We start from the raw sequence: 25,543 nt of genomic DNA on the forward strand, positions 1-25,543 counted from the left end.
ATCCTGCCTACTGCAGCTTTAAGACGCTGCGTGAAAATATCCCTTTGACAGATAGATAAATAAATAAATTAGTGAATAAATAGGTCAATAAATAATTTTAAAAAGAGTTCCACCGTCACTGAACGGCGTTCATGTTAAAATGAAGACATTAACAGCAGGTACAAAAATGCACATAAAGGGTTCTCACATGCTCCAGTACAGGAAGTGATGTCACCGCTGTTTAATTGCTAAACCCAGATGTTCTGACTGAGTCCACCTCCCATCAGCACATGCAGTGTCACAGTATGTCCACTAAGAAGTCTTGGTGCTATTTCACTTAAAGCTGGTTTGTAAACCACCGTCTCCCTGCGAGAGTCTGGTAGAAAGTCCGTTGTCCTTCAAAGACGACAGGAATGGATGATTCTGTGAGTTTGAGTTTTGAGATTTCAGAAGACGCAGGATGTCACGGCATTGACGTCCCCGAATACACTGCAAAAACAGCCTTGTAAGAAATAAGCCAAATATGCCGTAAACAAGAACGAACAGGCCAAGAACTAGACCAAATTGACTCTTCTTGACTTTTCTTGATTAAGCTGATATTTGCTCAGAAATTTGACTTATTTTACCCCCAAAATGAATTTTCAATACTAGAAAATTGCCAAATATTCTCTAATTTGATGTAAAATTTCTTGTCTTGCATGAAAGAATCTGCCAATTGAGTTAAGCAAATTTTTCTTGGCTAGAAAACTGAAAAAAAAAATAATAAAAAAAATTCAGACTGAAATGGAGAGGAAAATCTAGTTGAAACAGGTCCAAATTTAAGAAAATAATACTAACTTTTGTTGATTAAGCTGACTCTACAAATCTTAAACCTTATAATTTCTTGGTATCTGTATACATACACCAATCTCTTTCCCCCACTGAAAATAAGATTATTTTCCTGGAGCAAAAATTGTTTACCAAACTAAAAACTGTTTTGCAGAAATTTGTCTTATTTTAGTTTCTTGAAAATAATTTTTTGCAGTGTAGAGCGTTTTCCCCCTACACTGTAAAACAGCCCTACTGGAAATAAGCCAAAGTATTCTTAATTTGATGTAAATTTTCTTAAATGCTGCCAAAGGAGCTAATTTTGCTTGGCTAAAAAAATTTAAAAAATTTCAGACCCAAATGGAGAAAAAAAAAACTAGACGAAACAGGTCCAAATTTAAGAAAACAATACTTCCTTTTCTTGATTGAGCTGACTCTACAAATCTTAAACCTTAAATTTCTTGGTATTTTGTTTTTCCTTCCTGAAAATAAGATTATTTTCCTGGAGCAAAATTAAAAACTAAAAACAATTTCTCAGAAATGTGTCTTATTTTACTTTCTTGAAAATCATTTTTTGCAGTGTAGAGCATCTACCCCTACACTGTAAAACAGTCCTACTGGAAATAAGCCAAAATATTCCTAATTTGTCGTAAATGTTCTTGTCTTAAACTAAATAATCTGCCACATTCTGATGTGTCTTAAAATTTGGAAAAACGGGCCCAAAATGTATTTATTTGAAAGTCTGTTTTTGCAGTGTAACCTTAACCTCAATTCCAATCCAGACATGAGTCAGGTTGTGCCTCTTTGGGACCAGGTTTTGGTCTCCATGACGACTGCTGGACCAGTGTTTATGACACACACACACACATGGACTCTCTCTCTCTGTCGCGCTCTTCAGCAGTGAATCTCGTAGGCGATCTGAGAGTCCATGAACAGACCCGTGTGGTTTAGAAACAGCCCTTCGCCCTCTGATGTGATCACAGGCTCCGCCTCCCCTCCCTCCCCCGCCATTCTCCTCATGGTCCGTATGTCCACCTCCCCCTGCTGCTGCTGCTGCTGCTGCTGCTGCTGCTGCTGCTGCTTGTTGGGCACCAGCGTCGGGGTCAGGGTCTGGCCGGCGCACGAGGAGACGCTGTGGCTGGAGGTGTCGGAGGCGGCCGAGCAGCCCAGGTTGGTGGTGGACACGGCGGCGGGCGGAGCCGGCGGCAGCACGGGTTTGGCCCTGTTCAGGACGTACATCTCGTGGCCGCGCTCGTCGCGGTACTCCTCCAGCTGAGCGAAGGTGGTCGGTCCGTCAGAGTAGTCGTTCACGTACAGGATGCTCTCCTCCTGGGGGGGGGGGGGGGGTCAAAGGTCATCTGTGTTAGTGTTGTACAGAAGTTGATTGATGTGGGTTTTTCATAAAAGACATAATTTGGGCCAACAGTGGAAAATTTATGCCGAATTTTTGGTTCCATACATTTGACCAATTTCCTTTTTACCCTCTATGCAGGGCCGTTTCTAGCTGTTTGGGGGCCCTATGCGAGATACTATTTGGGGGCCCCTATTTTTTTCAAACTCGAGGTAGAGATTCCTAACTTTTTCTGATTACTCCACAAACACTTGCAAGCTCTGCAAACATATGCATAACGAATGCATCCAATACATGCAAATAAAGACAGGTACTTTTAATTCTCCAAAATATAATAAAATATGCGTCTAAAGTTGCAGTTTGGGGGCCCCCTGGTGGCTGTGGGGCAAATTTAACTATTTATTTATTGTTTATAAACTGTTCATTATATACAATATTTGCAATAAAAATTATGAATAAACTAAATTAAATACATGTATACATTTATTAAGTTTCCGAGGATAAGAAAAATGCAGTTTAATAATGTCAGTGCTTTAAACGTTGTCATATTTTTATATCAATCTCATGCTCGGTCCATTAATCACCAATAATCCCTATGTTTTGGATTAAAATAATCCCACTGGCACAATAACATGTTGATAACAACCAGACATAACTGAAGGCTTAATCCAGATTAAAACCAAGATTAGTTCATATGATAATATCGGATTTTTAGTCAGTAATTTTTGTTGTTGTTTTGAACTCGGGATGGTAATTGGTATCGGTCTGATTCTGGTCGAAATCACGGGATCGGATATCGGACAGATAAAAGTGTTAAATCCGATAGAATCCCAAAAAAACTTATATATATATATATGTCGCATGAAATGACTCATGCACAATATTTGTCGGTAATATCGGTAGCGGTCGATACACGAGTTAGTGATATCGGTATCGGACACAGAAAAAGTGGTATCGTCTCATCCCTATTTTGAACAATCAGTCTTTAATCCTCAATCCTGAATCCAAACCGATAACTTCATCGTAAACTCCCATGCACAGTGACGGACGAAATGGACGCAAAGTACGGATTAAAGGCTCCGTCCGTCTTTGCTTTCGCAAAGTGTACGGACTCCAACACAAGAAGAAGATGACGACAGTGAAGACAAAATGGTAATTGGTATCGGTCTGATTCTGGTCAAAATCACTGGATCGGATATCGGACAGATAAAAGTGATTCGATTTTTTCAATCATCCATCTTCTACCGCTTTATCTCCACATGAGGGTCGCAGGGTGCTGGACAGATCACCAGTCAAACATCCACCCTCACATTCACACCTAGGGTGAATTCAGAGTGTCCAGTTTACCTAATCCCCATATTGTTTTTGGACTGTGGAAGGAACCCGGAGAACCTGGAGAAAACTCTAAGAACCATTTCCCAAAACTAAAGTTTGAGAACTCCAAAATCCCTGATTCCATGTGGCCAATCCAGTACTCTTTGAACAGACACTCACCTTCTCTCCATCGGCTCCATCGGCCTCCTTATCTCGCTGGTGGTGTCGGCTGTAGATCATGGCGACCAGCAGCAGCGCGGTCAGAGCCAGCAGCGAGATGCCCACAGCGATGGCGGTCTGCGTGGCGGCTCCCAGCGAGCTGAAGGCCATGCTGCCCAGAGCGTACAGCGGCTCCCGGCTCACGTCTGAGCCCGGAGCCGGGCCGTGGTTCCTCAGCCGCGGCCACACGGGCGAGTACGGCGAGGACGCTTGGGACCACGAGGCCCAGATGGACGAGGAGGAAGTGGACGAGTTGATGGCGAGCTGGAAGGTCACCCGGGCCACGCCGCCCGCATTCCAGGCTTCGCATTCGTAGAAGCCGGCGTGAGCCACCGTCACGTTGCTGAGGAACAGCATGCCGCTGCCGGTGTCCGGGTCGAAGCGCTCGCCGTTGTTCTTCTGCAGACTGACCTTGCTCTCCTGTGACGGCTCCTGTGTCCCGCCCCCGGCTCCTCCGCCTCCAGCACCCACGTCCTGGACAAGACCTCGAGGGGAAACGGCCGCTTTACCCTGGGAGGCTTTTCTCCAGGTCACCTGCAGAAGAACACAGATTTAGCTTTGGTTACAGACGGTAGCATCTAGTCTATTTGTTTGGTCCAAAAAACGTTGAGTTAAACATCGAGTTAAACCGGCTTTTAACTCGGTATGTCCTGATTAAACTCGACATTTCTAGAATAAAGCTGGAAGATCAGATTAAAGTCAACTTGTCGACTTTAATCTGGACATTTCGTCTCGACAACCTCTCTACAGAATCCCGACAGTCCGTCTCAGACGTTGTTGGACGTAAAGTCTCTCTTAGCGAACCCAGTACCTGTCCTAAGGTACCTTCCCTGGACTGTAATCTGGACATGATATTCCAACTGAAATTTCAAGTTTAATCTCGACACGTCTAAATAGGGCCACACGGTTGGCGTAGTGGTTCGCACTATTGGCATTGCACCCCCGGGATAGAGCAGTAGATGATGGATGGATGTCTAAATCGTTAGCTAGTTGAGTCCCGGACTGTTTCACGGTTGGCGTAGTGCTCTTGACTTTGCAGCAAGAAGACCCGGGTTCGAGCCCCAGTTGGAACAAGGGCCTTTCTGCATGGAGTTTCCCAGCACATTGATTTGGACGTAAAAGACAAAACCACAAAACTCGATCTGCCGAAGTTAAGAGCTGGAAGTCTCGGTCACATGATACCTGAGGTCGAGGATACCCAGAGGCATGGCAGGACACCCTGAGGCTCTCTCCCAGCCGAACAGCCAGCCTCCTGGGCTCCAGCTGCACCAGTGGAGGGATGCACACCAAGCTGTTGAGAGGAACCTCCACCAGGCTGAGGTGAGACAGGCGCGGCGGCTCGGTGCAGACCAGGCGACGCTCTGCCGAGCTGAGCAGCCGCTGGCCCGCCTCGTCGATCCAGCTCCTCAGCCAGTGGAGGGCGCAGTCGCAGCGCCACGGGTTATCTACGGCAAAATCACACTGGAGTCAACGCTGGAACCGCTGAGGTCACTGGCTGCCGACATCAGAGACGCCGCCTCACCTGTGATGCGCAGCACCTGCAGGCTGACGAGCGGTCGCAGCGACGCCGGCCCGATGGTGTGGAGGTTGTTGCGGCTCAGGTCCAGCAGAGCCAGGGACGTCAGGCCGGCGAGGGCCTGGTCCGCGATCATGTCGATGCTGTTGTGCTGCAAATGCAGCTCCTGCAGACGCTGCAGCGTGGACACAGAGAGTGAGATCTATTGATATATGATCGATATATGAAACGACTTGGACAAAAAGCCTCAAAATGAGATCTAATTAAATCAGGATTTTAGCTCCACCGTTCTCGTGTGGGTTAGGGTTAGGGTTGGGGTTACAGTTTACAGTTTATTGTTCTTTACGTTTATATTCTAACATACTTTTTAAATACAAGGTTTTCCATGTTATTTCATTCATTTCAGGAAAAAAAACAAAACTCATACATTGTTCGTTGGTGTCAGATTATTTAAAACATATTGGTGGTGAACACTGGTCGGAAGGAAGGGCCCCCTGGGAATTTTTGCTTAGGGCCCCTACAGACTCTAGAATCGCCATTGCCTTCAAAAAATGGGCAAACGTCGGCCGCATGAGAACCAGGCGACGATTTGTGTGGCAATTGAACTGGGACACGCCCACTTTGCGGTGACGTGACGACATCCGGAAGATTTGCGAGGTTTCTTGAATGCATCTCAACAAACCGTAAGCCCTGCGGTACTTTCACTAGTTCTCATGCTGTGGAGTTTTTATATTTTTTATATACATGTTTGAATATCTATCTACAGAGTCTTCTGCTGCTGCAGTCGTTTCGATGCTATTTTGGAGATCGCGCAGCCTCTTAAAGCTACATTGGTGGTATTTCTAACCCTAACCCTGAGGTGAACAGTTTAGTCTCTTTAGTGTTACGCCTGGACTGGACTCCGGAGTCTCGCGGACTCTGGACTCTCGGGGACACTGGAGTCTCGCGGACTCTGGACTCTCGGGGACACTGGAGTCTCGCGGACTCTGGAGTCTCGCGGACTCTGGACTCTCGGGGACTCTGGACTCTCGGGGACACTGGAGTCTTGTGGACTCTGGACTCTCTGACACACTGGAGTCTCGTGGACTCTGGAGTCTCGCGGACTCTGGAGTCTCGCGGACTCTGGAGTCTCACGGACACTGGAGTCTCGTGGACTCTGGAGTCTCACGGACACTGGAGTCTCGTGGACTCTGGAGTCTCGCGGAGTCTCGTGGACTCTGGAGTCTCGGGGACACTGGACTCTCGTGGACTCTCTGGGACACTGGAGTCTCATGGACTCTGGAGCCTCGCGGACTCTGGACTCTCTGGGACACTGGAGTCTCGTGGACTCTGGAGTCTCGCGGACTCTGGAGTCTCGCGGACTCTGGAGTCTCGCAGACTCTGGACTCTCGGGGACACTGGAGTCACGTGGACTCTCTGGGACACTGGAGTCTCATGGACTCTGGAGTCTCGTGGACTCTGGACTCTCTGGGACACTGGAGTCTCGTGGACTCTGGAGTCTCGCGGACTCTGGACTCTCTGGGACACGGGAGTCTCGTGGACTCTGGAGTCTCGCAGACTCTGGACTCTCGCGGACTCTGGACTCTCGGGGACTCTGGAGTCTCACCTGTAGCCCACGGAAGGTGAAGTCCTGCAGCCGCGTGATGTCGTTTCGTGCCAGGTAGAGGATGCGCAGGTGTTCCAGTCCCTTGAACATGTCGGCCGTCACCAGGTGGATCCGGTTCCCGTTCAGAGCCAGCTCCAACAGCTGGCCCTGGTTCTGGAAGGAGCCGGGCTCCACCGCTGAGATGGTGTTGTTCTGGAGGAGGAGGTGAACACACACACACACGTCTTATTATTGTGTGTTTTTCACTATGTTGTCGTTTAAAGAGAAGAAGATGTCCCCTAGTGGTAGTTTAGAAGAACACTCTTCCTGTCTCACTGCTCTCCAGCATCTTCAGCACCAAATATCATAAAGAGAAGTTCAAATAATCAGTGTTTTTGGATCAGTATCAATAAAGTCCTAATAAAATCCATCCCTTTTTATAGGGCTGCAACAATTAATCGATTATTTATTGATTATAACATTAATTTCCAACCATTTTTAATAATTAAAACTAGGTTTTTGATTGTTTTTTTTAGCTTCTTAAATGTGAATATTTTCTGGTTTCTTCCAATCCAACTTTATTTGTGAAGCACTTTAAACAAACCACAGTGGACCAAAGTGCTGTACATAGTAAATAAAACACATCATAAACATTTTTTTTAAATGAAATACAATAAAATAGATTAAAATAATTGAAAGATCATAAAAAAAGGCACAATAAGAAGTAGCAGCCATACGATAAAAATCTAACATTTCTTTGCTCCATGTATGAAATAAATCATTAAAACAGACAAAAACGAGACGTTAGAGAGACATTTTTAAACATTCACTGACTCTTTGTGGACAAAAAACAACAACTCATTGATGACTTGAGAAAATAAACGACAAATTCATGATGATTTGTTTGTTTTTGTTTAAACTGGAAATGACAACAAAGGCTGTGTGTGTGTGTGTGTGTGTGTGTGTGTGTGTGTGTGTGTGTGTGTGTGTGTGTGTGTGTGTGTGTGTGTGTGTGTGTGTGTGTGTGTGTGTGTGTGCGTGTGTGCGTGTGTGTGTGTGTGTGTGTCCCTCACCTGCAGGTACAGGTAGTGCAGATGCCTCAGCAGAGCGAGGTCCTGTCGACGGATCTGACCGATCACATTGTCCTGGAGGAAGACGGTCTGGATGAGGAGACAAGGACGGGTCAGGTTTATTTTAGATTTTTGTTTTGCTCGACAGCTAAAAAACCACACAAAACGTGGACATGGACGATAAAAACAACTCAAAAAGAGCCCTTTAAATGACTTGAGCTCCCCTCTAATGTCTTGAATGGACCGACCTGTGTGGACACGGGGACGTGTTTGGGGACGTCCCTCAGGCCGGTGGATCCACACTCCACCGTGAGGCTGTAGCAGCGGCAGCTGAGAGGACACGAGGGAGACGCCGCGGCGAGGCGAGGGCCGAGGGTGGACAGCAGGAGCAGAGTGGAGACGAGGAGGCGCAGCCACGACGCAGCCATGACGCCCAGAGACGCTGCTGAGGACAGAGGAGGACGGAGGAGGAGGGAGGAGGACGGAGGAGGACAGAGGAGGAGGACAGAGGAGGACACGGGAGGACGGAGGACAGGGGAGGATGGAGGACAGAGGAGGAGGGAGGAGGACGGAAGACAGAGGAGGAGGACAAAGGAGGATGACGGAGGAGGACAGAGAACAGGGGAGGACAGAGGAGGAGGATGGAGGACAGAGGAGGACGGAGGAGGATGATGGAGGACAGAGGAGGACGGAAGACAGAGGAGGAGGGAGGAGGACGGAAGACAGAGGAGGACAAAGGAGGATAGAGGAGGAGGACAGAGGACAGGGGAGGACAGAGGAGGAGGATGGAGGACAGAGGAGGACGGAGGAGGACAGGGGACGAGGACAGGGGACGAGGACAGAGAACGGAGGACAGAGGAGGATGGAGGACAGAGGAGGACGGAAGACAGAGGAGGAGGACGGAGGATGGAGGACAGAGGAGGAGGACAAAGGAGGATAGAGGAGGAGGACAGAGAGGGACGGAGGAGGAGGACGGAGGAGGACAGAGGAGGACGGAGGAGGAGGATAGAGGAGGAGGACAGAGGAGAATAGAGGAGGAGGACAGAGGAGAATAGAGGAGGAGGACGGAGGTGGAGGAAAAAGGAGGAGGATAGAGGAGGAGGACGGAGGTGGAGGAAAAGGAGGATAGAGGAGGATAGAGGAGGAGGACGGAGGTGGAGGAAAAAGGAGGATAAAGGAGGAGGACGGAGGAGGATAGAGGAGGACAAAGGAGGATAGAGGAGGACGGAGGAGGAGGACAAAGGAGGACGGCGGAGGGGGACAGAGGAGGAGGGAGGAGGACAGGAGGAGGATGGAGGAGAATGGAGGAAGACAGAGGAGGAGGACAGAAGAGGAGGGAGGAGGACAGAGGAGGACAGAAGAGGACAGAGGAGGAGGAGGAGGACGGAGGAAGACAGAGGAGGACAGAAGAGGAGGGAGGAGTACGGAGGAGGAGGATGGAGGAGGACAGAGGAGGATGGAGGAGGAGGATGGAGGAGGACAGAGGAGGACAGAGGAGGACGGAGGAGGACAGAGGAGGACGGAGGAGGAAGACAGAAGAGGAGGGAGGAGGACGGAGGAGGACAGAGGACGGAGGACAGAAGAGGATGACAGAGAAGGACGGAGGAGGACAGAGGAGGACGGAGGAGGAGGACAGAGGAGGAGGACAGGGGAGGACGGAGGAGGACGGAAGACAGAGGAGGACGGAGGAAGACAGAAGAGGAGGACAGAGGAGGAGGGAGGAGGACGGAAGACAGAGGAGGACAGGAGGAGGACAGAAGAGGACAGAAGAGGAGGACAAAGGAGGATCGAGGAGGAGGGAGGAGGACGGAAGACAGAGGAGGACAGGAGGAGGACAGAAGAGGAGGACAAAGGAGGATAGAGGAGGAGGACAGAGGAGGAGGAGGGAGGAGGAGGACAAAGGAGGAGGAGGGAGGAGGACGGAGGAAGACAGAGGACAGAAGAGGAGGGAGGAGGACAGAAGAAGACAGAGGAGGATGGAGGAGGACAGAGGAGGAGGACAGAGGAGGACACACAAACATCATCATCATCAAACCTCATAGAGGAAATCACTGATTTTACATCCCAGGACAAACAGAATCCTCTGTTGCCTCCATCACTGAATACAAATGTCTTGTTTTATTTTGAAGGAACGACACAGAAGAGGCAGCAGCTCCATTGTTTCCTGAGATAAAAAAAAAAAAAACTACACGTTTTCTCAATGGACTTTGGTTCAGGAGAGTGAAGTCGCTGGATATCGACAAACACACAACCCCAGATTCACGTCCGTGTCACGGCATCATCACGGACGGTTTCCACGGTGACGGAGAATATTGTATATTCATCACAGTGTGTGTGTGTGTGTGTGTGTGTTCTTGTACTTGCGGCATACTGAGGACCAGTGAGGGTTTTTAACCAACAAAGTGAGGTCATTTTTACGGAGTGAGGACATTTTGGCCGGTCCTCACTTTGTTTTCATTCAAATCACTTCCTTAGGATGCTATAACATGCTATACGTTTTTGTCAAATTTTGGGTCAATTTTTTTTTGTCAAATTCTGGACCAATTTTTTTTTTTGTCAGAATTTTGTACCAATTTTTTTTGTCAAAATTTTGGACCAAATTTTTTTGTCAAAATTTGGACCAAATTTTTTTTTTCTATTTTTTTTTCAAATTTTGGATGACATAGTATAGTATGACGTTTTTGTCAAATTTTGGACCAAACATTTTGGGTAAAAAAATTTTTTTGTCAAATCTTGGACCACATTTTTTTCAAATTTTGGACCAAAAATTGGGGTCAAATTTTTTTTTTCAAATTTTGGGCCAAATTTTTGACCAAAATGTTTCTGTCAAAGATTTTTTTCAAATATTGGATGACAGTATATTATGACATTTTTATCAAAATTTGGACCCAAAAAAAAAAAAAAAAATCAAAAAAGTTTTCCAGCCCTTTTTGCTCTGGGGCTCCACCTGCAGACATTTTATTGTACTGCAACCAGTAGTTCTTTGTAGATGTCATTCATGAAGTAGATATTTGTAATTGTGGTGATTTATAAAGTGGAAATGCTGGTCCTCAGTATGCAGCAAGTACAAGAATGTGTGTGTGTGTGTGTGTGTGTGTGTGTGTGTGTGTGTGTGTGTGTGTGTGTGTGTGTGTGTGTGTGTGTGTGTGTGTGTGTGTGTGTGTGTGTGTGTGTGTGAGAGAATCTCCGTCACCATGGAAACCGTCCACGATGCCATGACATTGACATGAATCTGGGGTCTTTCTCTGCGTCTTTGTTCACTCAGTCGTTCACTGAAGGACGTTTGTACGAGTGTTTCCTCAGCAGCTCGTTCTCCACTGACTCTTCAGAAACGTCAGGATTAACACGAGCGAGTGACGACAAACCAACCGTCATTAATCCATTAATGCTTTGTTTACCAACCAAAATGAATCCGTTTCAATGATTTCTTTGTTAAACGGAGCAAAAAAAAAACCTCAGAAAATATTCACATTTATGAAGCTGAAACATATTGACTGTATAATTTCTTTGTTCTTCTTAAACTGTGGTAGTTTCAGTCGTCCATAATTGACTATTATATACATATAAACACGTCATTTCCTGTAAGAGCTTGTACAACAGATCCTCAAAATGACCTGGAGTTTCAGTGAACTTCTAGTCTGTTTCAATTCAAAGTTATAATAATAATTAAAAATATATGTTGATAATCCATCATAATATTACAAATTAAAGGTATTTTCAGGGTGATATTGAACACTGAAGCTGCAACGCTTAATCCGTCGTTTATTTCCTCAATTAATCAAATAAGTATTTGGTTCATAAAATGTCTATATATACACACGTATATATATATATATATGTGTGTATATATATATATATATATGTATATATATATGTGTGTATATATATATATGTGTAAATGTGTATATATATATATATATACGTATATATATATACGTATATATATATACGTATATATGTATATATATACGTATATATATATATGTATATATGTATATATATGTGTATATATATATATATATATATATACATATATGTATATATGTATATAAATATGTATATATATACATATATATATATATGTATATATATACATATAGACCCGGAAATGATCCATAAACCAGAAAATATTCACATTTAAGAAGCTGAAAAATCGAATAATTCTTTAAACAAACACTTCATCTATTATCAAATATTTAATCTAGTTAAATCTAGTACCACAATAAATATTTATAAATAACAAAAACAGACACAAATAACCCATTCAATAGATAATAACATGTGGACAGTGGTATTTAAAACACTATATATGTTTATATGTCATTAAATGTTAAATTAAATCAATATAACCTAATATATTGTTATTATTATAAAAACATTATAACTTCATAGCAATAGTGGGAAATATAGAAATGAGACGTAAACAGCTTTTTTCATCGTTTGAATTTACGAAAACGACGACAAAAAAGTTATAATAGTCTTATAATAAAGGGGCTGTTTGGGCACCGAGGCCCCTTTAAATGTTAGGTGCAGCCCTGCTGCAGGTGGACTCTGCACACACACACATGCACAGAAACAGCCAATTAACCAATCAATTTTACCCATTGATTATTAATATGAATATGCAGCAAAGACGCCTGTGTGTGTGCGCGTGCGTGCATGCGCGTGCAAAAAACACAGATCAATAATCATTTATGATCAATAAAAATAATGATCAGAGGAGGAGGAGGAGGAAAACACGTACCTGCACTGAGGAGGAGGAGGAGGAGAACAGAGTCCACGCGACGTTTTTACTGCGCTTTCATGGAGGAGGAGGAAGAGGAGGAGGAGGTGAAGCTGCTCCTCACACGCTCCTCATTATCCTCGTCTGTTGTCGGAGCTGGAGAGGAGGAGAGGAGAGGAGAGGAGAGGAGAGCCGCAGCTGGAGGAGCTCCGTGGGTCCACGCACACACACACGAGAGGAGGTGATGGAGGGATGAGGAGGAGGAGGAGCAGGAGCAGCGGTGTCTTTGTTGCAGCCGCAGCATCAGTCTGACATCCAGCTGTTTTCTCCTCTCATCATCATCATCATCGTCATCATCTTCTTCTTCATCACCACAGTCTGCGTTTCCTCGAGCGTTTCCTCCTCCACTTCCGCTCACAGTTATTCACAATAAAAGCGTCAGCACACACACACACACACACACACTGATACAGTGTTGACTCGGTTCATGTAACCAGGCGTCACGTGACTGACGCTGAACGAAGAAAAACAGCGCACACACACACACTCAGAGAAAACACATCATAGAAATAATAATTATAGGTATAAATAATTAAAATGGAGCTTAAAAAACTGCCTTTATTTTATTGTCATAATAATAATTATTATTAGTAGTAGTATTATAATATATATATATATATATTTTTTTTTTATTATTATTTTTTTTTAAACAAAAAAGTTAATTATGCTCCATCCCATAATATATGCAAATTATTTATTTATTATTATTATTATTATTAATAATAATATCTGAGCCTGGGAGTGACAAAATACAGGCCGCAGCATTGATTTTTTAAATAATTTTATGCCATATATATTCATGTTTCAAACATTTTCGTTCGTGGTAGATTTACATTATACAAATAAATAAATAAATACTTCACCTAATGACAATAAATAAAACATTTTGAAGGGAATTCAACACCAAGGTATAAATAGAACTTTTCAGGGGGGAAAAACGTATTATTACTGGATAACAAGTTAAAAGTAATCTGATATATATATGTATGTATCTATATATATATATATATTATTTTAACTCCGTTTCTGTCTTGAACATCGAGAAATATGTGAATTTATTTAAGTAAAATGTGGTGATTTATTCCACAGGAACGTTTTTCGTCGGAACGTGTGTGTGTGTGTGTCTGTGCGCTCTTCGCTAGTTTCAGTCGGACACTTACTCGGGACGCCCTAGCTTCCGGCCTACGGACGGAGAAGTACTTCCTGTTGTGAGAAGCGGCGGCGAACATGTTTGCCTTAAGACTCTGTTCACTTCACAACAGCGTGTTATCGCGGTAAGAACCGTCTTATACTAACTAACTAACTAATTAGCTAACTAACTAACTAACCAGCACTAACTATGAGTTAATCTTAAACAGGTTAGGATTAAAAATGAAGACGACTCGTGTGTTCATTCACTGTCAAACCCACAGGGTCAAACCAACTGCAGAGGACGAGTCCATTTACTCACTCTTACGTTGGAAACGTAACGTTTTGTGTTGAATTACGTTTATTCTCAAACAATACGTTAGCCAAAATACAGTACATCATTACGTTAAATTGTTGTTAGCGTCCAAGAAGGAAACGGACGTTGTTTTTGAAGTGGTACAGTCCACATTTGACACTACAGCGCCCCCTAAAGCTAATATTTCCTCCAAAATGCTTCTCATGTAAAGGAATAAACGATTTTCTGTAATCATAACTTCTCTCCTGACGTAAATCTAGATTAGTAGAAACCATGTAGTTTATATAATAGTATTTAGTGTTAATGAAAGACTGTTTAAAGGCACCATATGTAAGAATGTGGCCAAAAACGGTTACTACAGTCAAATTCAAAACACCGAGGTCTTTTAGGTTTTGTTTTTTGACATAACTGGCAACCCGTGGTTGCTCGGCAGCTGAGACTCTACTGACAAAACATGATTTCAAAACATAAACATGATTTTCAGTCTGCAAATTTTTTTTTTTAATGCAAATATTTTGTCTGTACTGTTGTTGTTGGTGAGTTCAGTTTGTTATATGAACATTATTCCTGAGTCTCTGTGACATATTAGGAGGATTTTTACGGCCAGTTGCTTTAGATTTATTACATAATGCACCTTTAAGTGTCACTGTGTGTGTGTGTGTGTGTGTTACAGGTGTGTTGTTGGCGCCGCCGCGTCGTCGTCGTCGTCGTCGCTCCACACTCACGCGGCTCAGCTCAACTCCAACAGGGCGTCCGTCGCCCGCTGGGGTCGTCAGAAATACGAGCGTCTGTACCCGGTGACGCTGGTGGGCTCTGACGGCTCCACGGTCAACATCAAATACAAAGAACCCAGACACATCCTCATGGTGAGCGAACGCCTGTGTGTTTAAAGTCATACACGTGTGTGTGTGTGTGTGTGTGTTTTCGTCCACGCTTCACGCGCCCTGAGTTTTCCCCCCGTTTCTGCGTTTGTGTGTGTTTTTGAAAAGATGCCGATCGATCTGGCCACTCTGTCCGAGGACGAGCGACGGGCGCGACACAAAAAGAGAGCGACCAAGAAGCAGAAGAAGGCGACGGCCGTCGTCTACGAGGACGACTTTGAGGCCGATAAGTACAGTCAGTTCTGGAAGAAGAAATGAGGAAAGAGTGTCAGACTCTGGGACTCTCTGTGACAGGGTACTGACTCCTCACGCTGGTCATTGTGACATTGTTTATAATTGTTAGAATGTTAATAAAGTGATATAAGACTCAGTCTTTGCGTCATGAATGTTCTTAAAAGGCTACTTTTACCACTTATTTCACAATAAATCAATCATCGTATGCAAAAGAAATCCACTGAAAATGTATGAGATTAAGTTTTAAGTTTTATTTTGTAAAAAGTGATCTCATATTCACACTGTAGTTCACACTCAATAGAGTGGTTAAATAGAAAATACAGCGCTATTACTACTATAAATTACAATAATAGAGAACAGGAAATTTGACGTAACGATGAACGTTCAGCCAAATCTTTAATCCCCAAGAGACCTCACTTTTATATATATTCAATGAAATCTTTATTTATATGTTTATTTTTTATGTTATCACATGTTTTTTTCTTACCCAAATATTACGGATGTGAATTTTTGGGTGACTCACGATTCGATTCAAAATCGATTCTTGATTCAAAAATGTATACAATGCATAGTGTGCTATGGCAAATTATGGCATCAACACTATATGTTATTATTGTTATGTATTGTATAAGATAATGTGATCACACAAAGGCAAACTTAAGACAAAAGTTAAACTTTATTCGTCCAAAACGAATAAAAACTTACTTACTGTACAAAAGAAATAACTTAATAAAAGCTGAGGCTAGCTGCCTTTTTCTCCCAGAAGTTACAAAAATAAATTGGTGTTTTGTGTGGTTTTTCAAAATAGAAACTTAAATATTATTATTATTATTTTATTTTTTTTAATCAATTTTTGAAGAATCGCGATTCCTATGTGAATCCCCTACTAAATATGTGTTGTAAGCGTTGTTTATATTCTTTGTTGATCTCAAAAATGCTCAAATGCCTTACAGTTTTTTAAATTGGAAATTTTAGGTTAGAAATTAAATAAATTAATAATTCAATTTATTAAATAAAAAAAAAATAAAAAACTTTGGGCGAACTTAGAAATATTTGTTTTTGGGGGTTTGGGTAAACATTGAATGGTTAAATAGAAAATACAGGGTTGTTACTACTATAAATGATAATGATAGTAATTAAACAAAATAAACAATTATATTATACCATATATATATAATTTATATATTTTTGTATTACCTAATTGTCCTAAAATACCTAAAATGTTCCAATGTTAAAAGTTAAAAAATAAAATAAATTACCCTTGAGCGTTTTACACTCCAGTCCGCTAGGTGGCGTCGGGCGCCGATCGTCCACCAAAATACAGTCGAAGTTTCTCGTCTTCTCGCGAGACTCCACTTCCTGGATCGCGTCCTTGGTCCGTGCTCAGTGTAAAATGGGCTACTCGGATGAACCAGAGGGCACGGCCTGTCTGGAGAAAACATGGTTTACCACCAAAGTGGCCACAGCTTTAGGTAAATATGAGCGACAGCGACACAGAATCACTCATTATAATCAGCGTGTTTTTCTCTGCGCGTCGCTAATTCAAAACTAGCTCGCGTTTAGCTACTGTCAATGCTAACTCGTTAGCCCCCCCCGGTGAAAGGCTTTGGCTCAGACTTCTTTCAAAATAAAACACAAATACTGGGATATAAACATGTCTTATGTTTTTTTTTATTAAACCGTTGTTTGCTCTTTAGTTCGTGTTATTTTATACCACAGCCAATGTGTCAACAAAGCTAACAAATAGCCATTTAGCTGCTGCTAACTCCGACAAACAGACACTAAGTTTGACTATAAATGCCTCTAAAACTCAGCCTAAATGACAGATAAGAGTCTTTTTGAACTTGTGACAAACTTTTATTTGCAACCTGAGCTCTGTTTTTAGCCTGATTTGACTCTTTATTGAGTTTATTCTGGGCTAATGGCTAATTTAAGCTGGGTTAGGTTGTTTATCTGGACTAGAGCTGCAACTCACGATTATTTTCATATTCTTTATTAATCTGTCTGCAAAGAAACATAGAAAATATTCACATTTAAGGAGCTGAAACGATCAAAAATCTTGTTTTAATCATGAAAAAAGCTTTAAACCGATAAATTAAATGTCAAAATAGTTGACGATTAATTTAGTCATCGACTTATCATCGATTATTCGAGTAATTTTAAGAAATTGTTGTACTTCTCGAAGAGTGAGAGTGACAATCTGCTGTAAATACACGCTAAAATAGAAATATAATCCACTGTTTATGATCTGTATAACATGACATTTAAAATACTCATTTAAAAATGTTAGATAAAAGCTTCTTGAAATGAAGGACATGTTAACAATGACATTACAGACTATAGATATGGTCAAATACACATATTATTAGGTGACTTTTTATAACTTGTCAATTCCATATATTTGATTTATAATGTGTGTGTCCTCAGGCCTGGTGGGTTCAGCCTATCACATCGTGTTATCCGAGCCAGAATCTGCAATGGTCGCAGTCCAGAGAGCGACCACAGCCACGGTGACCATGGGTAAGGTTTTTGTTGTTATTAATGTTCAAAAACACAAATATGAAGCTAAACAGATGAGCACAAGGCAAAAGCTGTTCTTCATATTATTTTATTTACGTGTCCGTCTACTTTCTTCTCTTTTATTCCATTTTATTCAGACTTTCTTTTATCGCCTGGTCTTTTTAGCCTTTATTTACTTTTTACTTCTTAAATACTTAACGCTTCTATTTTAGTATTTTGAATCTCTTTCGATATCTTAAGAAACTTTAGTAAGTGCTCTCTTTAATCACAGTTTACCTCACGATACCAATAACATCGCGATACATAATCGATATATCGTCATACAGCAGTACATGACGATTAAAAGTGCAGGACATCTCCGTTTATTCACAACCTAGAGAAAGGTCAAAGGTCATGAACCTGGATGGAGAATCTCTTAACGTAGCTTTCGCCGCACATGTTTCCCCCTCATTCATTTTAGCACCATATATTCATTAAAATATCGATATTTGCCCTGGTGTAACCACACCAACACCTAATGTCTGTCTGACTGTCTGTGTTCTCTCAGCCACCATGGGAGCCATCTTTGGAATGGCCACATGTCTCACTGCTCAGGCTCGTGGAGCTCCTGATGAACCGATCAATTACTTTGTCGGCGGCTGCGCCTCCGGAATCTTCCTGGGAGCCAGAAGTAAGTGATCAGTCCTGGTCCAGAGACAGAGGAGTTGACCTGTCACTATTCAACTGTACACACAAAATCTGAGACCTTCACGTTCTTGAAGTAACAATGATTTATTTCCCTCGATGTGCGTAAAATAAGTCCATCAAGTTCCTAATAGGAAGGGAAAAACACTCCATAAAAACAGCGAACTCCATTTTTAAGCTGAGGCGATACTATGTGCGATGTCGCCAGACTGCCGTCACAGGGAGAGTTAGCGTTAGCTCGACGTCCGACGCAAGAATCAAGCCGAACAGTAGATCAGTTAAAAAGACTTGACAATCCTTAAAAAACGTGGGTTAATCTCCAACAATGACAATGGGAATGTCTAAAATCTCAATATTTGACGCTGTTAATATGTTGACGCCGTTAACTTGTTAATGTTGATGCGCGTTAGTGTTGATGCCGTTAACTCGTTGATGCCGTTAACTTGTTGACGAGCGCTAGCGTTGACGCTGTTAACTTGTTAATGTTGACGCGCGTTAGCGCTGCCAACTTGTTGACGCCGTTAACTTGTCGACGCTGTTAACTTGTTGACGCGCGTTAGCGTTGACGGCGTTAACTTGCTAATGTTGACGCGAGTTAGCCTTGACGCCGTTAACTTGTTAATATTGACGCGCGTTAGCGTAGACGCCGTTAACTTGTCAATGTTGATGCGCGTTAGCGCTGACGCCATTAACTTGCTGACGCGTGTTAGCGTTGACGCTGTTAACTTGTTGACGCGCCTTAGCGTTGACGGCGTTAACTTGCTAATGTTGACGCGCATTAGCGTTGACGCCGTTAACTGTATAATGTTGATGCGCGTTAGCGTTGTCGCTGTGAACTTGATAATGTTGATGCGCGTTAGCGTTGACGGCGTTAACTTGTTAATGTTGATGCGCGTTAGCGTTGACGCTGATTAACGCGCTACCGTGCCCAGCACAAATTTTTAATGAACTGATTCTAATGATTCAGTTACACTGAAAAAGACTTTACAAGTCACTTTTTCGTAGTGGAAAAACAACGTAAACTGAGGCGATGCTAGCTGAGACCATAGGTGGAAAAAGGGGCTAAACTCACATTTGTGAGACCTTACAGTCCCTGTTACAGTGCCACCCAGTGGGCACACTGTGAAATGCAAACAAACATCACAAACCAAATATTTGTCCTCTCACCGCCTCACTAATCTGCCTTCACCATTCCAGTCTCTTAAAAGGATACTTCAGGTTTTTTGCTGATGTACTTATTACCCACACTACACATACTAAGAGAGTAAATGCACCAGGGTTTAACCACACACTTAAACCACACTTAAGTGTTCTCTCGTCTCTGCTGCAGCCCACAGTGCCTCGACGGGGACGGCAGCGTGTCTGGGTCTGGGAACACTGGGCTTCTTCTCAAAGGTGGCCAGGATGGAGCAGTGGAAGATCTACTGACCGCCTGAACTACGAGGAGCGTCTGTAAAATTAACTGTATGTTGTAAAAAGAGTTCATTTAATAAAGTTATTGTGGAAAAAAAAAGTGGAGTCAAGTCAATGACCAGCAGTGATGTGATGGTTCTAATCCCAGTTTCAGAAAAACCTGGATGGAAACATCAGTCCATGTCAGTCTGTGGTCCATCCATCATCAACATTTTCACTTTTTACCCTCAATATTTCACCTTGAATCTGCTCTAAAACAAACGTCTGTGGGATTAAAGTTGGTAATCTCTGCACAAAACATACATTTGGCACAATTTTAATAAAATTAAATTAAATAAATGACACAAAATCCAAGCACAAAAATAAAAATGAGTCATAAGAAGCACTTTTATACACAGAAGGTCCTGAACAGAGACATGAAAGATAATCCTATATACAGAATCTGGCCTAATCTGGATTTTGACTGTCTTGAATGAAACCATTGATAATCCTTAAAGATAAAATGTTAATATGTTTTAAATAATGCATAAAATGAAGTTGTAATTCCAATTACCATATGCTGGATTATGGATTATGAGCCGTTCGGTAATCCGTCCTTGGGGATATGCCTGGAAATGAGCTTCTGCATTGAGTAAAACGTGACTTTTATTGTGATTCAGGTCATTAAAGTTTGTCTCCTCCTGTAGAGAGTCTGATTATGAGCTCCTCCTCCTCCTCCTCCTCCTCCTGACTAAAGCACCTCCTGTCAGTCAGAGGATTACAGCGCTCAGTGTTTCCTCTCCGGTGTTCTCGCCTGTGTCTCTCAGAGCAGCAGCAGCAGCAGCAGCAGTGTAGGACCAGAGAGGACCATGGGAGTCCTGAACGTCCTCTCCTCCATCCGAGACCGAGCCGAGAAGTTCCTCAACGAGAAGAACGTGGTGACGGATTTCCTGGGGAAGCTGGAGGAGAAGACGGGGATCAGGAAGAAGATCATCGCAGTCGGTACGTGGTTGTTGTTGTTGTTGCTGAGTCCAGGATCGACAGGTTGTTGTTCTGTGTGATGGTTGTTTTCCGACCGTCTCGTTGTCACAGTGACCGAGGACTGAAGAGGATTTACTTAATCCAGACTCCACCTGCACAGCAGTGATGCAGATATGAACGTGACCTCTCTCTCTGCATGTTCTGGGACTTTTCTGGGTCACCATATGTGCTGTGGTGGTTATAAAATGTACGATACACATAGACGGGTGTCAAACCTGTGCCGCGTGGGCCACATGCAGCCCTTTTATTTTGAAATTCTTTGAAAGTCAGGCAAAAAAAAAAAAATCTGGCTCATTTTTTTGCCGTTTTTTTTGTTTTTTTTGTCAGATTTTTATTTTTATTTTTTGGTTGGCCCCAATACTCCTTCGTCCCAGCACACAGGAGCCTCTCTGAAGCCTCGATTCTTTGCTGCCTCCATCGCTCAGTTCAAACGTCTCATTATGCATTATTCGGCATTTAAAAATCCTCCTGTTCAGATGTACCTCAGTGACACAAACTCGCCACACGAGGCAGCAGACGACCAGCAGCTCCTGTGTCCGTGTGAGCTAAAAAAAACGTTGCATTTCTCTATGGGGGTTTGGCGCAGTTTACAACAAACTTTAGTTTCCTGCAGGAAAAAGGCCGTCTAATGCACAAATCTGTGAAATTAAAATGCGATAAAATGCGCCATAAATATGGATAATATTAGTGTGGAGTTTGGGTTCTGTTACAGCAGAGGAGCTGTTACTGGGCAGGGAACAGCAGTCTATTCATGCCACACTGATGCTCATACAGTGCATCAGTAACACACACACACTCACAGAGGCAGGACATGATGTCAGTGTAGTGCCTGGTGCACGGCGTCCCTCAGTGTGTGCAGTAAAGTTAAAGCGGATTATCCTCAGCGTCTGTGACAGCAGAGCAGAGCAGCGCGGCCTCCATGTGTGAACAGCAACATAAGCTGATCAGAGGTAGGACTTGGACTTCCTGTTCAGCTGTCAGGTGAACGTCGGTCACTTCCTGTGTCGTCCTTGAAGCTCTTCCTCATGTCCTCACTGTCCTCCTCCAGGTGCCGTCTCACTGACCGGACTCTACCTGGTGTACGGATATGGCGCCTCCCTCCTCTGCAACCTGATTGGTTTCGTGTATCCGGCTTATTATTCGTGAGTTCTTCTTCTTCTTGTTGTCGTTGCGCTTCCTTTGTTTAGTTTGAGTTATTTAACTTGGGAGTGACCCGGTTAAAACCCAGGATTAAACTAACCACTTTGTTTGACCAGTGTCAGTGACATGCTGCGTTCCATTTGTAGTCGGAACTCGGAATTTCTTTGAAAGGAACGTCCGTGAATTAGTATTTCCAAGTTGGAAACTGTAAAGAACACAGTTTCACGGTAAATCAGTCGTACACGTAGAACTGTTTAATTGTTATACGTAAACATGATGCTACGCTGTTTGTGTTGCATAAATTACCATGGAAAGTGCTGTTGTTTACCGGTATTGCTAACAATGGCTAGCTAACTGCTCACCAAGTGCCCCAATCCAGTGTTATTTGACTCGGGAGTGACCCGGTTTAAACCCAGGATTAAATAAACCAACTCTTTGTTGGACCAGTGTCAGTGACATGCTGCGTTCCATTTGTAGTCGGAACTCGGAATTTCTGAGGTTCCTGTGTAAAGGACGCCCAATTACTTGGATTTCCAGTTTGGAAACTTGTTGCAACCTCATGAAACCTGAGTTAAAACACTGCTACTTTTACCGTAAACGGCACAGTTTCACAGTGAATCAGTCGTTATTTACCGGTATTGCTAACAATGGCTAGCTAACTACTCAACTGGAACACTGTGAACTTAGTGGAGTTGATGTCACTCTAACCCCAACCTGAACCCCAACTGCCCCAAGTCCAGTGTTATTTGACTTGGGATTGACCCGGTTCAAACCCAGGATTAAACAAACTCTTTGTTGGACCAGTGCTAGTGACATGCTGCATTCCATTTGTAGTCGGAACTTGGAATTTCTGAGGTTTTTGTCTAAGGAACGGCCATGAATTTGTATTTCCAACTTGGAAACTTGACGTAACCTCATGGAACCTGAGTTAAAACACTGCTACTTTTATCGTAAACAGCACAGTTTCACAGTGAATCAATCGTACACATAGCACTGTCTAATTCTTATACGTCGATAAGACGCTACGCTGTTAGCGTTCATAAATGTTGATATTTACCACTATTGCTAACAATGGCTAGCCCGACTACTCAACTGGAAACGCTGTGAACTTGGTGGAGGTGATGTCACTCTAACCGCAACCCTAACCCTAACCCTAACTTGGTGGAGGTGATGTCACCCTAACCCTAACCCTAACCCTCAGTTCACTGAAATCAAATCTTCGGTTGTTTCAGTTGCACTGATCTGTTCAAAATCCAAAAAATGTCTCGTTGATGTTGAGTTCACGATCGTCATTATCCTTGTCACACTTAAAAATCGTTGGTTTATCCTCGGACAGAGTCAAAGCCATCGAAAGCCCGTGCAAAGAAGACGACACAAAATGGCTGACCTACTGGGTGGTGTACGGCGTCTTCAGCCTGGGCGAGTTCTTCTCCGATATCTTCCTCTACTGGTTTCCATTTTACTACGCCTTTAAGGTGAGCTCACCCTTTCCATTACTGTTAAAATGTCTGCATAAATCAAAGACCTTAGTTGTCTCATGCGTCCGTCTCATGCGTCCGTCCTCTGCGGTGTCTCCCAGTGTCTCTTCCTGTTGTGGTGCATGGCGCCGATGTCGTGGAACGGCTCGCAGATCATCTACGACAAAGTGGTACGGCCCATCTTCCTGCGCCACGAGGCCACGGTGGACAACATGGTGAGCGACCTGAGCGGGAAGGCCATGAGCGCCGCCGAGAACCTGACCAGAGAAGGTACGGACCTCTGAGGTGTCGTAGTAGTGGTTTAAACCCCAACGTTACAGTGAAAAACTGCTTGACCTTCACTTCCAGTTCTGTGCACGCTGGTGAAGAACAAATCTCTGGTGACGCCGGCGGCGCCGCCGCTCGCTCAGTCTGACGTGAGGAGTTTACCGAGCACGTCCACGCAAACGCCAGCGGATAAAAAAGCTCCGACACAATCAAGCGAGGATCGACAGGTGCGTACGTTGTTTGCTTCAAGGCTTAGAACCGATGCGTGTCGTTCCCCAGGTGGCGCTGTTGGTCCCTTTGTCTGTTTTAACATCACTGTTCATGTCACTAACCTCGCTGTGTTCTGACGCGTTCCAGCCTTTCCTGGGTTAAACACAGGTACGTTTCTGTTAGTGTCCTGGTTTGGTGTTAGACTGTGCTACGAGGACAATTAGCTACGAGGACAATTAGCTAAGAGGACAATTAGCTACGAGGACAATTAACTACGAGGACAATTAGCTACAAGGACAATTAAGTACGAGGACAATTAGCTATGAGGACAATTAGCTAGGAGGACAATTAGCTATGAGGACAATTAGCTACGAGGACAATTAGCTACGAGGACAATTAGCTACAAGGACAATTAGCTACAAGGACAATTAAGTACGAGGACAATTAAGTACGAGGACAATTAGCTACGAGGACAATTAGCTACAAGGACAATTAGCTACGAGGACAATTAGCTACGAGGACAATTAGCTACAAGGACAATTAGCTACGAGGACAATTAAGTACGAGGACAATTAACTACGAGGACAATTAGCTACGAGGACAATAAGCTACAAGGACAATTAAGTACGAGGACAATTAGCTACGAGGACAATTAGCTTCAAGGACAATTAGCTACGAGGACAATTAGCTACGAGGACAATTAAGTACGAGGACAATTAGCTACGAGGACAATTAGCTAAGAGGACAATTAGCTACGAGGACAACTAGCTTCAAGAACAATTAGCTATGAGGACAATTAGCTACAAGGATAATTAGCTACGAGGACAATTAACTATGAGGACAATTAGCTACAAGGACAATTAACTACGAGGACAATTAGCTAAGAGGACAATTAGCTACGAGGACAACTAGCTTCAAGAACAATTAGCTATGAGGACAATTAGCTACGAGGACAATTAGCTTCAAGGACAATTAGCTACGAGGACAATTAAGTACGAGGACAATTAGCTACGAGGACAATTAAGTACGAGGACAATTAGCTACAAGGACAATTAGCTACGAGGACAATTAGCTAAGAGGACAATTAGCTATTAGCTACGAGGACAATTAGCTACGAGGACAATTAGCTAAGAGGACAATTAGCTACAAGGACAATTAGCTACAAGGACAACTAGCTACAAGAACAATTAGCTATGAGGACAATTAGCTACGAGGACAATTAGCTACGAGGACAATTAGCTACAAGGACTATTAGCTAAGGGGACAATTAGCTACGAGGACAATTAGCTACGAGGACAACTAGCTACAAGAACAACTAGTTAGGTGCTAGGTCAATTAGCTGTTTCTGTCTTTGTCGTTGTTGTTTTTTGTGAATTGTTGGGTTTCAGCAGCAGGTGGCGCTCACACTTTCCTCGTTCCATTTGTTGTCGGAAGTTAGAATATCCAACTCGGAAACTTGGAGCGTTCCTTTCCTTCTTTCCTTCCTTTCCTTCCTTTCTGTTCCTTTCCTTAACTTTTCCTTCCTTTCCTCGCCTTACCGTTTCCTTCCTTGGTTTCCTTTCCTTGCCTTTCCTTGCCTTTCCTTGCCTTTCCTTACCGTTTCCTTTCCTTTCCTTTCCTTTCCTTTC

The 25,543-nt window shown here is 43.3% G+C and overlaps 4 protein-coding genes across 4 annotated transcripts; 3 read left to right on the forward strand and 1 right to left on the reverse strand.

Moving 5' to 3' along the window:
- Nucleotides 1-1,680: 1,680 nt before the first annotated feature.
- Nucleotides 1,681-8,269, reverse strand: LOC310926223 (leucine-rich repeat-containing protein 24-like; the record flags this gene model as incomplete). The annotated part of the gene is made up of 7 exons (XM_083888321.1): nt 1,681-2,115; nt 3,632-4,204; nt 4,853-5,115; nt 5,193-5,361; nt 6,793-6,984; nt 7,845-7,931; nt 8,090-8,269. 7 exons carry the CDS (start codon nt 8,267-8,269, stop codon nt 1,681-1,683), a joined length of 1,899 nt encoding a protein of 632 aa, XP_083744447.1.
- A 5,524-nt stretch (nt 8,270-13,793) lies between these two features.
- On the forward strand, nt 13,794-15,310 carry mrpl55 (mitochondrial ribosomal protein L55). Its single transcript, XM_083887452.1, has 3 exons — nt 13,794-13,898; nt 14,742-14,934; nt 15,058-15,310. Exons 1-3 carry the CDS (start codon nt 13,852-13,854, stop codon nt 15,205-15,207), a joined length of 390 nt encoding a protein of 129 aa, XP_083743578.1. The 5' UTR covers nt 13,794-13,851; the 3' UTR covers nt 15,208-15,310.
- Nucleotides 15,311-16,539: 1,229 nt separating this feature from the next.
- Nucleotides 16,540-19,886, forward strand: ndufa11 (NADH:ubiquinone oxidoreductase subunit A11). Its single transcript, XM_083887447.1, has 4 exons — nt 16,540-16,655; nt 17,611-17,703; nt 18,251-18,373; nt 19,718-19,886. Exons 1-4 carry the CDS (start codon nt 16,577-16,579, stop codon nt 19,813-19,815), a joined length of 393 nt encoding a protein of 130 aa, XP_083743573.1. The 5' UTR covers nt 16,540-16,576; the 3' UTR covers nt 19,816-19,886.
- Nucleotides 19,887-20,648: 762 nt separating this feature from the next.
- On the forward strand, nt 20,649-24,077 carry LOC310926224 (receptor expression-enhancing protein 6-like; the record flags this gene model as incomplete). The annotated part of the gene is made up of 6 exons (XM_083888322.1): nt 20,649-20,781; nt 21,869-21,962; nt 23,297-23,435; nt 23,540-23,708; nt 23,787-23,932; nt 24,063-24,077. 6 exons carry the CDS (start codon nt 20,649-20,651, stop codon nt 24,075-24,077), a joined length of 696 nt encoding a protein of 231 aa, XP_083744448.1.
- Between the last annotated feature and the right edge of the window lie 1,466 nt (nt 24,078-25,543).

The sequence above is a fragment of the Microchirus variegatus genome (genome assembly GCF_963457635.1).
Source record: "Microchirus variegatus genome assembly, chromosome: 4".
Taxonomy (NCBI): domain Eukaryota; kingdom Metazoa; phylum Chordata; class Actinopteri; order Pleuronectiformes; family Soleidae; genus Microchirus; species Microchirus variegatus.

Coding starts and splice junctions, on each gene's coding strand:
- mrpl55 (XM_083887452.1), top strand. CDS start 13,852: ATGTTTGCCTTAAGACTCTGTTCACTTCACAACAGCGTGTTATCGCG. Junction 13,899..14,741: donor CACAACAGCGTGTTATCGCG/GTAAGAACCGTC, acceptor TGTGTGTTACAG/GTGTGTTGTTGGCGCCGCCG. Junction 14,935..15,057: donor AACCCAGACACATCCTCATG/GTGAGCGAACGC, acceptor GTTTTTGAAAAG/ATGCCGATCGATCTGGCCAC.
- ndufa11 (XM_083887447.1), top strand. CDS start 16,577: ATGGGCTACTCGGATGAACCAGAGGGCACGGCCTGTCTGGAGAAAACA. Junction 16,656..17,610: donor CAAAGTGGCCACAGCTTTAG/GTAAATATGAGC, acceptor GTGTGTCCTCAG/GCCTGGTGGGTTCAGCCTAT. Junction 18,374..19,717: donor AATCTTCCTGGGAGCCAGAA/GTAAGTGATCAG, acceptor TCTCTGCTGCAG/CCCACAGTGCCTCGACGGGG.